Genomic DNA, 16,942 nt, shown 5'->3' with positions numbered 1-16,942 from the left:
ACACACAGTTTCAGCCTCTTATCATCCTTCGACCAATACAAAGTATGCATTTCCTGTCTGACACGTGATAGCCTGAACAAAACCGAAGCTCCGACATCTGATAAATTATTAAAGAAATTTATATTCTCTAAAATTTTAAACTGAGATAGCATCACTTAAATTACCATTTGAATGCCTTGTTTCTCTGTCCTGCTGTCTTAAAAATGACAGAGAACACTTTCTCACAGTTGTCAAGATTGATGTAAGATTTCAAGCTGTTGTAACGCCAACCTGGGATCCACAAAGAGCCTCAAAATAATGTGATAACGAGCCACTATTCTGCTTGTGGAAAACATCCTACGTCTACAGCCAGGATATACAAGGCAGTCATGCAGGGATATCCACCAGCATCTTGCATTTCAGCGTGTGTGTGTGACAACAGATGAAGCTTTTCGGGATTTTCTGCTGTCTTCATCATCACTTGAAGTCAACCCAAAGGCCAAATGAATATCTCGTTCTCTCGCTCATTCTGACTACACAACTCAGTATACCGTACCATACAATATACTGTACTATACTGTCTGTGTGAGTGTATTTGTGAATTTCACACATGCATGTGTGTCCTGTATGTGCATTTGCATACGCTGTAGCGTGTGTCAGCCTTGGCCATTGATGTGGTTTTACATCTAAACAATGAGAACATTTGCATAGAGCGCTCTAATCTTACTGCTGCAGACCATTCATTTTGCTGAAAGTGTCAGTGCTGGAGGAATCACAATCACAGTTAACCTCAGCCTCTGGCATACATTCATCATCATTTTATAGTTTGTTTCATCATCATTGTGCTGACAATAATCATCAGCTGCTGTTCAGTCCATTGTTTGGACAGAGACAACCCAAAGATAATTCACTGGCACATTAAAGGCTGCATAAGGCAGCCTTCAACAACACCAATCAATCCTGTGTGATTATTTAAGGCAGGAAACACACCAAAATCCAACAGATCAATACAGCAGAAGAGACAAATGATAAGGTGCAGCACAGTGTGGGATCACAAAGGTGGGGTCAAAATAAATTTTTAAAGAGTTCTTTTTATTTTGCCACCTTGCTGGCAAACCTCCACTTTGTGGAATTTATTGATGTTAGGCTCAATTTCAATGGCCAAGAGAAACATCACATGAATGCCTGTTTATCATTATTTATCTATCAAGTGTTTTCCTCAGGGCTTAGCCTGTGTGACAGCTCTGGAAAACCTTGGTGCCTTTTAGTGGCAGCTCACACCTGAATGATGCAACATGCTTATGTGAATATTGATAAGGTCTATACTTAGTTTGATCCCAGGCAGAAGCCTTTGAGCCCCCAAGCTTGTCTGGCCAGTATATTTGATGGGTGCTCCAGATGAAAAGTGCAGCCCCAAGCATCAGGATCCACGGACTGCATAGAAAGGTTGTTTTTTTTTTTTTTAATTATTATTATTTATTTTTTTAGAAATAACTTACCCCAAAGATGACTGTGTCTTCACCTTGAAATATTGGAATGAACTTATCTCCGCGGTTAATTTCGGATTTGTTCAGTGGACGAAATCGACACAACACCTTGATATTGCATTCTGCATCATCAGCCATTGTTGGGGAGGGATGTCCAATCGCTCCCAAAGGAGAAAGAGGAATTTAGAAAAGACTATTAAGATTAAAAATCCCCGTGCGATCTTTTCCAGCAAAGCACCTGGACGCAGGCTAAAACCATCGGTTATACCCACATGCAAAGAAAGACTGGCAGGCGAGGAATCTGGAAGAATGGACTACTTCGAGTTTTTTGAGAGACTACAGCCAAATTCACTGAATAAAAAATATAGATGTAGATATAAAGATATATATCTATATATATCTACATATATGACGAAAACAAAAGAAAAAGCCTCTTTGGTAGTGTTTCTTGTTTAAAATATCCCCAGACCAAACTCGGGTGCAGTTGAGAGCTGGGCGACAAATGGGGAGTTGGAAACGGTGAGATGAGTCCACCCCGGTCCGGTCGGCGGTGTCTGGAGAGGCTGCAGGCTCCTCGGGAGCGTGCAGACTTGCATCACTGTCATCCCTGCTCCCTCACTGGGGGCGGGGCGTGCTGGAGAAGCGACTCAAATCCTCTCTCATCAGCACCACTGAGCAGAGGGGCCGAGCTCCAACTCTGTCTTTTATTGCTGCCTCCACAGTCTCCTGGCTTCGACCGAGGTGATGTGAGAGCCTGAGGTGGCACTATCAACTTCTGAGAAATACTTAAGTACCATGACAGATGTTTGGTAGTTAGTTTTTAGTTGGGTGGGGTGGGGCTTCTTGTTGTCAGGGGTGCACCAGGCTGGTCGTCATGGTAATGCTGATTTGCATGACTGGGTTATCATATGGGAACCAAAGAATCCATCAGGGTTTCTGACTGATTTCAATTGCTCTCCATTGATGTAACATTTCCATATCACAAAAAAAAGAGAATTGCAAGAGAGATAGCAAAAAACCATTTTGACATGCAGTCCTTGTGGATCAAGTAAAAGTGAAAAAAAAAAAAAAAAAGCTTACCTTGGTGAACTTTAGTTCACCCCTCCCTTTCCGCCGGCTAACTGTCCTCTCTAAAACCAAAGTTTGGACATTTGGTGAGGTGTTTGGAAATCCACTTCAGCAGGAGGAATGGATAAAGTATGATCATAGTAGTACTTTTTTAGTAGTATTTGGCCTAACATTGAAATAAAATCAATTTGCATTTAAATATGAATGAGATGGAAGATTGAAGGCCTCTGTTTATAATAACGTCTACCGTTGAGTAATTAGAACCATTACCATTTAAATAGCCAAACAGAAGGCAGTTAATGTATAACCGTAATAGGGCCCTCTCACTTTATGTGTGGTTCTCTGTGATATTTATCCATTGTAGTGAATGTAGATATTTTTCCCCAACGGAGTGAATCCTCTTCTTGGACCATCCAGTGGACCATCTTCGGCCCATTGATTGAGTTGTTTGCATAGACTGCATAATAGGAAGTTTTCCATACACCGGTCTGTAGCGCCACCGTGTGTCCACACTGTTAAAGGTGTTAGGGGAAGCCAGTGGAAATTAACTCAAATAGATTTTGTTGCTCTTAGCTACTGGGCACATCACAAATAAAATATGATACGAAGGGATTCTGAATGAAATAAAAGATGCTAAATAACAGACACGTTAGTGAAATCACAGAACCGTATTGGTTAAAAAGCACGCATGCGTATAGAGGCGTCACTTTCTCCGGGACGCTTGTTTTTCTGTCCTCGCCAGGCCGATCGACTGCTTCATTGCTTTCAGCGAAGGTTGCACCGCCCCTTCGCTTACGTTTTAATGAAACCCAACGCACCTGCTGTCAAATCAAGCTAGTGACCACATCGGCTTGTCCGCCGGCTGAGAGACTGCTGGCTCATCTGTCGTTGGCTTTTGTGACAGTCCGACGCGCCTCATCGGTATTCTGCACCTTTTGAGGAACTGCTATTCCGTCCCGTCGTGGTTTGTTGGTGTCGTTTTGCATCCTGCTGACAATGGCCGACCCTAAATACGCTAACTTGCCCGGAATCGTAAGTGGCTAATGCTAACAAACAGATTAGCAATAATGCTATATGGCTAACGCTAGCTGCAAGCGGAGACAGCCAACATCCCTGTTGTCGATCTAGTCACCTGTTTATTGTCAGTAGTTATATATTATACGCATTATTGGTTTCTAGCTTTTTTGGGTAACACGGTATGGTGTGATATTAGAGCTGGGAGGGCTTGTAGAAAGCCTGTTGTTGAATGGGCCGGGGCGTTGGCCAGGCTAACGACAATAAACGTTTTGGCTGATCGCTTCATGTGTTTATCAAATTTCCTTCAACAGGCCTTTAACGAGCCGGACGTGTATGAGACCGGCGACCTCCCGGAGGATGACCAGGCTCAGTTTGAGTCGGTGAGTGGCTGTTTTGTGTCGACGGGATGTGTCGGGTTGCGGACTGTCACTGCAAACTCACTGAGCAGTAAGCTAACACAACAAGCTAACTAATGCTTCTGCTCAATATTTCAGTCAAACGGCCGTGTTATTTCATTTTAGCCAACGTGCAATACACTGACCGCGATTCAATACTCAAACAATTCAATGACTGTCTTTGTCATCACGCTGACTGCATGGAAAAAACTAATAGTGGGTCAGAAGCAGTGTATTTATGCGATTAAGTAATTTGATGTCACCAACTTTAAATACCGAGCTCTTATTCGTGACAGTTAAATATAATCACTTGATGTTGCCTTTACTAACTCTGGGCCACCTTTTAAATGGTTTTTGTTATCACCAGTAGCTTTAATAGGAAATCTTCACGACTTCGTCAAGCATCATGAAGTTAAGAGGTGACTATGCACTCACTTCTTAATAAGATTTATTGGGTTACTTATAAATACAAAGAGTACTATTTAATATACATTTCTTGACTTCATTATGCTTACTGAGTAAAGACTGATTTATAAAAAAAGAACAATGTTTTGTTCATGTTTCATTCCAGACACCAGGCTGCCCTTTTTAGAGATACTGTGTATCTTCAATGTGTTCAATATGTACCTGCTTATTTCACATGGATCTATACACCCAGCAGATGTAGTGGAGGTTGTGCTAGTTCAGCCTTTTTTAACAGCGAGTTAATGGATGCTGGGTTGACTTTGTTCTAAACATGTCTGGACTTTTTACTGACCAGCTGAGTGAATCCTAATTGGCATTTTCCCTTCCATGTATATGTTCTTCCCATTCCCTTGTCCTTGATTTGACTCTTCCCTACCCCTCCTGGAACCATAGTTTGTACAAGTAAGACTGGCTCCATTTTACTCTCAGTGAGCTTTTTTCCATGCTTTCTGTGCATGTGTTTGTAACCTCATGTCCATTTTCCTACTTCTACTGACTGGGATGAAATGAGAAATTGATAAATGGAGTGACCACCTTTGTGCTCTGTAATTCATAGATTTTTGATCATTTTGAAATGCAAAGGATTGGTTGTTTTCTTATTATTTCTGTTACTCATTTAAACTCAAAGAAAGAATCCTGTTGGTGGCTCTTCAGTAGCACTTAAAATGCCTCTGAAGACCAAAGTTTGTGTCTGTGTGTGATGGTTTAACAGAAGAACAAAAAGTTTTGGTTTTACAGATTTTCCTTGATAACCTGTCGTCATGCTCCAACAACTGCTTCTTTGCTAACTTCATTGTTCTGACTAACTAGACATGTTGAAGGCCCCCTATTTACTCTGTGATGAAATCTTGGAGGATCCTTGCATGTTGCACTGTGAGCTGACTATAATACCTAATGTGATAGAGTTGTAGCATTCTTTATTGAACTGCTATTAATTCTGACAAGTCAGATTGTCCTGTGAATGCAGAAACAAGCAGAGCAACTTCACTTTTACATTTTGAAAATGCAACTGCAAAATATGTATCTTTGCCCTTGCCCCTGGATTTTTTTTCTTTGCCAGAATTCCACAATTTTGCTATTGTTTTGACTCCAATTTTATTTTTTCCCCATCCATCTTCTACCACTTTTCAGTTTCTGGGTCGTGGGGTGGGGTACACCTGGACAGGTCGCCAGTCCATCACAAGGCCAACACACAAACAAAGATGAACAACCACTCGCATTCACACCTACGGTCAATTTAGAGTCACCAGTTAACCTAGACATGCATGTCTTTGGACGATGGGAGGAAACCTTTGGGAACTGAACCCGTGCCCAGGGCAACAGTGCTAACCACTACGCCACCGTTTAATTTTTTTTTTTTATGTCTTTATGTGAAGCAAAACACAGTATACACTGAACTGATGGTATATGCTCTTATATTACTCTATTGGTTTAAAAATGCTAACTGTTGCTGCAATTATGTTGAACAGTTTTACCAAATTTTTAACAGATCCAAGTTTGCGTTGGTCATCAAAGCTCTAAGTTGGCAATCAATGGACATGTTTACCTTTGCAACCTTGGATCCATCCTGGGTGAAGGATGGAAGATGTCATTAGATTTGTATGTAAAAGCCAAAAATCACACAGTATACAGGGGCCTTAATCTCATCAGCTGATTTAGTTTAGCAAATCCATTAAGGATAACTTAGTTAGAATTATTTCAATATCTGTAACTGCATTTTAGGCTTTTCAGACATTTTAACAGTTGGGTTTTTTTTTTGTTTGTTTGTTTTTTTTTTTTTTTTTAAAGACCCTTTTAACCCTTCATTCAGACTCATGATTTTTGTTTCAACACCAATCCCCTAAATTCATTACATAATGTTATGAGACTTGAATGCCCTCTATAAGAGCATATTGTCACAAAACATTATGAAGTACAACATGACGTTAAAAAGAGAAAGTAACTTGGTGCTTTTCATGGTCCATCATACCACCCTGATTTGGGGAAGAGAGAAAGAACTGGAGACATCACAAGTTGTCTGAGCAATATGTCTCCAGGGTTTAGCAGCAACTCTCAGAACACTGCTTTTTTTCTTTCCTTTCCCTGACCCTGGTCAACTGTTCCTGTTGTGTGCATGGCATGTGATAACCACATTAATCTGTGTTGTCTCTCTCTCTCTTTCTCCCCCCTACTTTTTTCTCTCCCTCCATTCTCCCGTTACTTTCTCTAACTCTCTTTGGAAACCCAAGGAGCTGGTAAGAGCCTGACTAACTCTCCACTCCCTCCTCTTCCTCCTCCCACACCCGGCGTGTGTAACTGTCTTGTGTTCTGTGTGTCGTGTGGGTCCTTTTTTTTTTTTTTTTTTTTTTTTTGGATTGATTGATTGGTTTATTTATTTAATCCAAATCTGTGTGTGAGCCCCAGACTCATGCCATCTATCTGTATGTGTTGGTGGTGTTTTAATCCAACTCGTAGCCTCTAGTTCATCATTGTTGATTAAATGACAGTCTTGTGTACCCTCCAAAATCACTAATCAAACAACCGTCATTTAGAAATGTGACTTTAGTGGCCACTAGCTTTAATGCTGCCCTTTTCATCCATGTTTCCAAAGTAGTTCTATGCCAAAGTAGAAGAGTAATGACTTTTTACAGTGCGATATTAAGGTATTGAGGGTCAGATGATACAATCTGGCCTCACCATTATTCATTTGTCTTTTGCCCGCTACAGTAAATTATATTGAAATCCTTTAATTCAGCCCACATAATGGCTTCCATGATTCATGACTACAATTTGTGACGATATCTGACCTTTGTGAGCGATTATACACCCTTGGGCTCAAACACACAATTAAGTATCTTTGAAATCATAATTCTGGAGCAATGATCAAGTGTAGGATTTCCTTTAAGATCCTACCAACCTGCAATATGTTTCTAAGACTGCCTTAAGATTCAAGCCTTTTTTTCTCACTGACTGACTAAAGTAAGGCTCTTTTTCAATGTCTCCATACCTTTAATGATTGTTTGTTTTTCTGACTTTATTTCCTCGTGGTTCCAACAACAGGAGGAGCTCTGCAGTGACAGCGTTGAGAGGATTGTGGTCAACCCAAACGCAGCCTATGATAAGTTCAAAGACAAACACGTCAACACTAAGGGACTTGGTCAGTTTTGAGTGCATGAAGAACCACACATATCTATGTTTTTAACTAGTGTCTGTGTGATATAATTTATTTATTCGGAGCCATTGACCTCCATTGTTGTATGAAATCTATTAAAAAAATAAATCAGTGAGTCAATCTGCACTGGAGGAGAGGCTCCTTTGTGTTGAATATGGATACTTGAGCCCTACCACACAAGTTCAGACCAGATTGACTCTAAAGGTGCAATATTGTTGACAAAAAGCAATTGTTATGGAGTTTTTAAGTTGTCTAAATATAACTCAGTTTTAAGAGTTATGTGTCCAACATGTGATTTAAAACCAAAACCTGTTCTGTCTCTATCTGAAATTCACACTGACTACAGTCTGCTTCTTTGTGTCTGAATCTTGATTCCACTTAGAACGTTTTTGTCTCCATTTCACAGACTTCTCAGACAGAATCAGTAAAAGCCGCAGAGTGGGCTATGAGTCGGGAGACTTTGAAATTGTGAGTTCTTTCTATTCAGCAAAAATGCATCACTTCACCTTTTTATTATTTTCGAGCGCTATTATTTTTGAGGATAACACCAGCATTATTATTTTATACTTCGCTCAATAGATTTTTTTTTTCTTTCTTTCTTTCTTTATGATGAATACAAAGAGTGAGATGCCATTGATTTTCTTTGCTTGACACATTTCATTGTTGGGTAATATTTATACTCTGTGCTTCCCTTGTTAAGCTTGGGGAAGGCTGTGGAGTTAAGGAGACACCCCAACAGAAGTATCAACGCCTGGTGAACGAGATCCAAGAACTCACTCAGGAGGTGGATGCCATCCAGGTGAACCCACTACAACGCGCACACACACACACACACCCTTTCTCTTGTCCTGACAGCTTGGCAAGGAATGGTAAACACTGATTATCCAGCTTTTGTCTTGCTATGTGAGCTTGTTTAGTTTTAAAGGTGACATATTTATTCCGGTTCTTACTGTTGCACAGTTTTTACCAAGAAGCCGATCCAAAGCTCAGTATGGTGTGTTAATTGGAGCTTTAAATTCAACCTGGAAAATACTTTTGCTTCAACCAGTGCAACAAACCTCAAACTTACAGCCCAGACACTATTTTAACCTTCAGTGTCAGACACAGATTAGGGACTGTTGCTGTGTGCGTCCAGCACCAATTTCCAATTCAGCCTGTGAATTGGCAGTTTTAGTGACAGCAGCTGTTGGTTTTGAGATCTTGCGGGTCCCTGACAGAATATGAAGCCTTACTGGGGTAACAAACTGTTTTTCTGCCATAACTTCTAAATTTAGACTAAAATATCTCCTTGTGGCTTTTGACATGCACCAATGCAGTCCTTTTTTGTAAATGCTACAGTCAAAGCTTCAGCATACTTTGCTGAGAGCATACTGTAGTTTAACTTAGACAAAGTATGTTGTTTGTTCTTTCACTTACCTTATCATGGTGGGATTACACCAGAAAACAACTCTGACAAAATCAGATAGCAAAACGTTCTGTTATGAGATGTTCTTTACAATTGCCCGGGTGAAAGGCCAATTTTGTCTGGTTGTTATTCCTCAGAGTTCTTACTTAAAAGTGTTGAATGTAATGTCCTTTTTGCCACGATTTTGGTGTTAGCTATAAAATGAAGACTAAAGAAAAGTGCCTGCCTATAAAGTAAGGCTTGCCATGAAAGAGGGTTCATCATGTATTACAATGGAGTTTACTCATCTGCATCAGACCTCTACTGTCAATTAATTTTTCCATCCGTCCATCTTTCTTCTGCTTATCTTATTCTAAGGGGCAATAATATAATTAAACATAATATTGGCCATTACCTTCAACAAGAGTTCATCTGCTGTTGTTTTCAGTGTGGGCATGTGTGTGTTTGTATCTTCTTTCCACTGTTATTTTCCACTACTGTTGTTGACCTCTGATGTGGTTTTGAGTACTAGCAGGTGTTTATATGTCTGTGGACAGATTTTTATTTATTTTTTTCAGTGTGGTAGCAACAGAATTTTGCAAGATGCAGTCAGGAAACTTAACAGGTGTGTAGATGAGCCTCCCCCACATTTGGCATCCCTGGCCCAAATCTCAAGGTGTACAATGTAAGGTGTACGGTATGCCATCTTCCTTGTTCATGTTAAGTCATCAGATGCTTAAACAAAAACTTACAACAGGCCGTGGAACGGATCTATGATATCCCAGATAAGGGTTTTTAAGGGCGCTGTTCTGACACACCTTTTATGTGATATAAGTGATCGATTGCTTTTAGAAAACAGTTACAAAGTGTTAAAGTCAAAGTAATAGACATGCTAAAGACTTGTTTTCATCGATATACTTTTTTTTATGCAAAAAAGTAGGTCTTACTGACTGCCTGCACATACTGCACCATTTGTCTATCTGCTCTTTCGTTAGCTCCATATCTTGTTGCCACTGTGTTGTTTTTCTCGTTTAGGGTGAGTACAGTATTGTTACCTGCTAGCTAGTGTGTTTGCTTTCTTTCTATATTACTGTTTTGTCTGTCAGTTATGGAGTGATACGTGTTTGCGCAAAGTAATTTTGCCTCAGAACTGTAGACTGTGCTCATAATACAACATCGAAGAGCCAATTGGATCACCTAATTTGAGCTACCCATTTTATTATTGTACTGAATCACATCAGTCATGTCTCTTTGCAGTTGCTATAGTCACTAATTCAGGTCCATTTTAAAAATCATTGGAATCTCTTTAATTCAGTTCTACTTGAAACATAATTTCCTTAAGAATGGTTTAATTGCCTCAGGGGAAAAAAATGCATGTACGGTTTGCTTTTATGTCATTTTTTTCAAGGCTATACCTGTCCTATGATGAAGTTGCCTTTTCAGCTAAGACAGATTTCTAGTCCTCATTTTCATCAAGCTCAGCATTATCCAAAAAAATTTAAAAAGAAGCTGTCAATGCTGTCTAGTTACCAGTGTGTCTCTTATCTTGCAGGCTGCAACAAAGGAAAGTAATGCAGAGGAACGTCTGACCCCAGTGGTACTTGCCCAGCATGCAGCCCAGCTCAAACAGCAGCTGGTTTCTGCCCATCTCGACTCACTGCTGGGACCACAGGCACACATCAACCTGGCTGATCCAGATGGAGCACTTGCGAGGTGAGCTGCTAGGAGGGTGACAAGACAATAAAGCAAGAAGACAAGCATCTGGAACCTGGAACTTGATCCTACAAATTATTAGAACCTGACAGGATGGTGAGCTCGTAGGCAGGGATTTGGAGAGGAGGGAGGGGAATTAATTTCTCTGAGCTGTGGACTATAACCTAATTTAGGGAAGTAGAGAGAGATAAGCAGTAATGGTAGTACAGCTGCTATCAGCTGCCCACAGTAACCCAAATCTCAGCAAAGCCCTACCAGGGGAGCATGAGAAGTGATGGAATAGGAAACAAAGACTGGACAAGGTGAATGATTAAGTTAGTAAAGGGACTGAGAGACTGGTAAGAGATCAGAGCCCAACTGAGCACGAGGGAAGAGAGCTGAAGACTAAGAGAACGAATGGGATGAAAACTGTTCTAAAAAGATTAAAGCTTACATTGACCTTGAAGTTTACTAAATAGCGTGTAAAGAAAAAGAGCAAAAAAGGAGCACCAAAAATGTAGCAGGACTTGGAGCTGATAACAATATTGAACATATAATTCCTTTGTGTCTCCCTTTCCTTCCGTCCCGCAGGCGTCTGCTCGCCCAGCTGGAGGCGGCCAAGGGCAGCCGTGGCAGCTCTGCAGGAGACAGCAAGCCGACACCGTCAGCCAAGGGCCCAGATGGAGTGGTACTCTATGAGCTGCACAGCAGACCAGAGCAGGAAAGATTCAATGAGTCTGCCAAGGTAAAGTGGAAAGGGAGACGGAGGCAGCAGAGTTAAGTGTCTGGGATGAATGCACGCTCAAAATGAGCAAATATCTTAGTGGTGTGATCTCCTTGACGTTCATCCTTCTCATGAGAGCAATGTGAGAATATTTGACGGTAATAAACAGAACAAAAGACAGGGAGGTATGTGGGTGTGTGTGTGCACGTGTGTGTGCATTTGTCTTTTGGGAAGCTGTTGTCTTTGCCAGCCACGTGTTGACTTGTTCTGTCTCTGTAGATGGCAGAATTGGAGAAGCGTCTAGCTGAGCTGGAGATCGCTGTTGGCTCAGGATCAGACAAGAAGGTACAAAGCAACTCACACAGTCTTTCCACACATACATCCCCTTTTACTGCTTCTCTCATTCACACTAATTCTGTTGATCTCCTTCTCTTTCACCCGTACACCAGTAGATTTTCATGCTTCTCTTGCAGTGTAGCCAAACACAAAGTGACAATGAAAGAAAATCTTCCATTTAGTGTTTTAAATTAAGATTTCCTTTCTGTGTTCATGTTGCAGGGGCCTCTGAGCGCTGGTGTACAAGGAGGTAGTTTGATGGTAAGAAGTTGTGCACTTTCGTCAGCTCACACTATGTGGAATGTCTCTATTCATAACTGTGTCTGATGTGCATCAAAAGAACTAGGTCATACTTCAAAGATGTCATCAGTCCAGCTTTCTCCAAGTTTGTTTGTTTGCTGCTGTGCCAATTTTTAACTTGTGTCTGTACTTTTGTTTTCAGGACACCATAGAGCTACTGCAGGCAAGGGTCAGTGCATTGGATTCTGCTACTCTGGATCAAGTTGAGGCAAGACTGCAGGTAATCAATTCTTGCACAGTACAAGGTTTTAGAGAGAAGGAGGCAGAGGGAGTTAATGGACTTGATTAGTTATTATTTTAAGGAAATACTGAAATGTATATAGAAATCTGGATTTAGGTAGTCCCTGATCATTTTGGTGTCAAAATTCAGTTTCAAACAAGCCCGCATTTTCTTTGTAGTGACCCCTTTTTTTTTTTTTTTTTTTTTTTTTTTTTTTAACTTTCAAAATAATTGACATTTCTGTTTGGTTAGCCGTGTTGCAGTCATTCACCAGCATATTGACAGTTCCCAAAGTACAGTTAGTTTTTCTTTCCTGTCTGTCTGAATGTTCTACAGTGACGGACATTGACAACTTTTTTTTTTTTTTTTTTTTTTTTTTTTTTTCCGGTTCTTTGGTTTAGAGTGTCCTCGGGAAGATGAATGAAATTGCAAAACACAAGGCAGCAATTGAAGATGCTGATACACAAAACAAGGTTAGTAATCCCTGAAGATCCACACAAACTAGATGCGGTAAGAATCCCAGATGCATTTATGTCATGTGAATGGAAACTCTGAGCTTCCGTCAATGAGTCGAACTCTGGGGCTCTAGTTGTGAGGCACTTTGAGATGGAAGACTTTCCTGCCAAAAGCTTGCAGTCATAGGAATTGAGACATTTTCATCAGAAATTGTAAAATGCATCCAGAGCATAAATGAATCTCAGATCATTTTCAGAAACATGGTATTAATTTTGAAAACCACAGCTAAAAATGTACAGACTAGCCATGCTAAATAGTTACGTAGTCTTGTTACTTTGTTCTTTTTGAAGAAGTTGCTTTGATCCAGCTGGTAGGTTTGCATGATGTCCTGGTTAATCTGTTCATGAGTCTGTTTTATGCAGAAACTGTTATAGCTTTAATAGCCCAGTAGAGGGCAGATCATGTTAATTTCATTACTATTATTGTGAATGACAAAGTAATTCATTGTGGTTTCATTTTGATAGATTTTAACATTATTGTCCATGGTTGTTATAGACTTTGGAAAGGATGCAAATAGGATTTACTGATGTAAGACGTCAGTGCTTTTAAAAAAGAATTGGAGGAGCACAAAAGCATGCTGTAATGTGAGATTATATTTAATGTCATTGAACCCACAATAACTGGGCTCATGTCTTTAACCATAAAATACAAGTGGACTTGGCAAACCGCAATCTGAAGGCTGTTTGTAGTATCAGCACTTTCCAGTGTATCGGTATGTAAACTGAGTGAGCAGATGGTCTGAAAGGATTTGTAAAGATGGCAGAGCTGGAGTAGCCTGAGTGGGATTTCTAACCTCAGCATCGTGGAGGTGATTTTGAATGAAGCTGTTGATGTATATCATAATAAATGTAAGAGGATAGTTGCTCACACACAGACCAAATGGAAAATTTGGGATTCTTCAGGGCTCATTTAAATTTGTCACAGTGGCCTATCGCTGGATGCTGTTTTCTTGGTATTGAATGTTAGTGTGTGTGTTCTTCCTGGAAGGTGTCGCAGCTTTATGACGTGGTGCAGAAGTGGGATGCCATGTCCACTTCTATACCTCAGGTGGTTCAGAGACTTGTCGCTGTCAAGGAGCTGCATGAGCAGGGTAAGGCACATGAACTGACTGGTTTATTACGCCGTACCTGAAAACTTTGTTTGTCGTCAGACAATATTAGTTGAAGTGTTTGGAAGTGGAGGAGTTTACCGTCACATCATTTTAGCACACGACATTTAATGAATGTGCTGCTGTTGAGTAATTGGTTCATATTGCAAATATTGTAATAATGCTCGAGGGGCAGATTTCACCCCACTAAGGATAATAACAATGAAAACTTGGATAATTTATGTTCTACTCTTTTATGTGAGGGGAGAAGAACCTTGAAATGACACCCATGAGGGTTCAAGGAGAGGATGTATGTAGGTTAGTGGGGGTGGGGAGTGGCATTAAAGATTCAAAATATGTAGGATGTAGAAACTGAACACAACAGGGTGTGAACCCGGATCATGTTTCCAACAGCACTCATGCTGGGAAGTAATACTTGGCCTGAAAGATTTGCATCCACAGTGGGAATGTCTGTGTGTGTGAGAGACAAAAGATGAAAACTAAGCGCAAATGGGATTCAAACGGATAATGGAATTAGCCTAAACCATGCCATTCTATTATAACAAAGGGCAAAAAATCACTGAAAGAGACTCAAAATGGTAATAGAATTAGACTAAATCTTGCACCACTGTTAAACACCCCCTTGGGGGAAAAGAGATGCATGATATTATATATCACATTATCATCTTTTTATTATTTAGCACATGAAAGCAGAACCTTGGCATTAATAGATTATATTGATAATTCATTCCTGAGAGCTGAAAGAGGTCATTTATCATCCAGCCTCCCTTTACTCTGATCTGTCACAGTGTGGAGCTGAAGTGTTCCTCGCTCAATAGGGTGTAGCTGCAGTGATCTCATTTCTTTCTCCTCATTAGGTCAAACAAGTAAAAACCAAATAGTTTATTCAATTTTTGAACAAATCATCCATCAGTTTAGATCAAAATTTCACAACACTTATCTTTACAGTGTATTTTATGCACTGTAAGGAGTAAGTGTAACAGATGGATGGATGCTCCAACTTATATTTTTTTTTCTCCCTGTTTGCCTACATTTTGATTTCACTGTGTTAGGTCTCTTGAACAACTCCATAAAAAGTTTGGTCTAGACCTGCTCTATGTGTGAAGTGCCTTGATGTAAACTTATAATTTGGCAGTGTAGAAATAAATTTGATTTAATTCCACTTCACCCCCTCCGTCTCATAGCCATGCAGTTTGGCCAGCTGCTGACCCACCTGGACACCACTCAGCAGATGATCAACAACTCTCTGAAGGACAATAACACCCTGCTAACACAGGTAAGTTGTCCAGGAGCTATTGAACGAACGAGAAAAGATAAATATTTCAGAATGGTGGAAATGTTAGACCACTTCCATTTTCATCTTGTGTGTGAACTGCCATAACCTGAGGACCACTGAACCGAGTATAACTATTAGATGAGGCCGTGGTTGTATCTCTGGTAGGTCCAGAGGAAGAGATGGCACTCAGCATTTACTGCTCTTCTCTCCTCCTGGAACAGATCTTGCCATATAGTGTCTATAATGCATCTTCTGTGTTGGACAGAATGTGAGTCAGACTGAACCACTTAGTAGTAGCGTTTTTATTAACACAGCTACAGCTCGCATTGTGCGTGGAATGTTTTTTTTTTGTCAAAAATCCAGGTATTTAGTTTTTTAATGATTAGGAAATAGAAAGCAATGAATTCTCACACGTATGAAAGTGATGGTGCGTTATGTGTGCTAAAAGAAAACATACTTAATTGGTTTATTCGTTTATTAAAAAAAAAAAAAAAAAGTATTTTCTGTCAGTTTGATACTTGATTATTTACAAAGGTTCTCTCTTCTATAAGCAGAACCTTTCCGTAATGTTCGTTGTCTCCCAGGTCCTCCTCAAATGCCGCCTACCCCCTCCTCTGCATCTCCACAGCTTTTTTTTTTCTCTCCCTCTGCTCCATCAATATCCATCCATTTGTCTGTCTGTTTTTACATGCAGCTCTCCATCCCCACTGTAATTCCTCCCCTCTTCATCTCTGTCACTTCTGTCCTAATTTTTCCTCCTCTTTTTCTCCCAGGTCCAGCAGACGATGAAGGAAAACCTGGTGGCTATAGAGGAGAACTTTGCTGCACTAGATCAGCGGATGAAGAAGCTCTCTAAATAAACGATGGCAGAGTTTGCGCTGGTCCAGGAGAGTGTAGGACATGGACAAATAAGAGTTGGCTAGAGAGCACAGAGAGGGGATTAGGATTTTACGGCTGTCCTTTCTGGCTGTCCCTCTCTTGCTCTCTACTCCTGCCTCTGCCTTTTTTCACAGAGTGGAATGTTAAGAAGTTGGAAAAGACAGAATGATGGAAAAAAGAGACCAAATGTTCTTGTCCACCCTCCTTTCTCTTGCATCAAATTGATATCAACTTAAAACACTTTTCTCCACTCTATAAATGCCACTGATCGCAGTCCCCTGTTAAGCTTTTTAAGTTTTAGACTGGGTTGTTTTTATAATTATTAGAGTTAAACACGAGAAACTTCCATTCCTTTGGAGCCTCACACTATTACTAGATTTGTACTGGATACTTTGGTCAAATGATGGATCACTGTAAAGTTGGATTGATGGGTGACACATTTCCGATGTCATCGACTGTGTAGAGAAAAAAAATAAAAAATATCAATCTGTTGTGCTCCAGTGTTGTAGCAGGAGCACATTCGTGCAAGTGTCAGGGCCAAGTGATGGAAGGAAAGCTTGTAAATATGCCTGTGTACCTTATTGTTTCTTCACGCTCAGTCGCTTGTAACTATATTATAATGACTGAGACCAGACGCCACAGACAACTTTTAATCTGCTTTGTCATTGCCTACAAGTCAACTGTATTGTTCATCTGTGGTGATGAAAACTGATAAATAAAAACAGTGCGACAAGTTTGGGATGAAGATCTTTGTTTCACCCTCACATTGCTGGAGAACTGATGCTAATATCAGCTGAATGGAAGATAAAAATATTCAAATTCTATCTTTACTATAGAGCTTGTAATATGAAAGATGGCCGTGATACTTCATGTCATGTGAAACACTTCAGGCATCGGCACAAATATCAAAACAATTAAAATTTGAATCAATTAAAAGAAAAAACA

At 40.2% G+C, this 16,942-nt stretch overlaps 2 protein-coding genes across 6 annotated transcripts in view; one reads left to right on the top strand and one right to left on the bottom strand.

The window, feature by feature from the left end:
* kif5ab (kinesin family member 5A, b) overlaps positions 1-1,604 on the bottom strand; it is a 50,538-nt gene extending 48,934 nt beyond the window's left edge. The window contains exon 1 of the mRNA XM_029502275.1: positions 1,479-1,604. Within this exon, the coding sequence (XP_029358135.1) occupies positions 1,479-1,604 (126 nt within the window). The remainder of the gene's footprint in view (positions 1-1,478) is intronic.
* Positions 1,605-3,352: 1,748 nt separating this feature from the next.
* On the top strand, positions 3,353-16,730 carry dctn2 (dynactin 2 (p50)). 5 transcript variants are annotated; one of them, XM_029502584.1, is made up of 16 exons: positions 3,353-3,566; positions 3,863-3,931; positions 4,805-4,813; positions 6,640-6,645; positions 7,451-7,547; positions 7,969-8,030; positions 8,263-8,361; positions 10,499-10,659; positions 11,230-11,383; positions 11,642-11,707; positions 11,921-11,959; positions 12,141-12,218; positions 12,620-12,691; positions 13,722-13,824; positions 15,027-15,118; positions 15,892-16,730. In XM_029502584.1, the coding sequence occupies exons 1-16, from the start codon at positions 3,531-3,533 to the stop codon at positions 15,976-15,978; spliced, it is 1,230 nt and encodes a 409-aa protein (XP_029358444.1). In that variant the 5' UTR covers positions 3,353-3,530; the 3' UTR covers positions 15,979-16,730. The 5 variants fall into 5 exon arrangements, with proteins under 5 accessions (XP_029358444.1, XP_029358445.1, XP_029358442.1 ...); XM_029502582.1 differs by lacking the exon at positions 4,805-4,813 and having other exon boundaries at positions 3,354-3,566; XM_029502581.1 differs by lacking the exon at positions 6,640-6,645 and having other exon boundaries at positions 3,354-3,566.
* The last annotated feature ends 212 nt before the right edge of the window (positions 16,731-16,942 follow it).

Source organism: Echeneis naucrates, chromosome 5 (genome assembly GCF_900963305.1).
Source record: "Echeneis naucrates chromosome 5, fEcheNa1.1, whole genome shotgun sequence".
Taxonomy (NCBI): domain Eukaryota; kingdom Metazoa; phylum Chordata; class Actinopteri; order Carangiformes; family Echeneidae; genus Echeneis; species Echeneis naucrates.
This window is presented reverse-complemented; position numbering and strand designations above follow the sequence as displayed.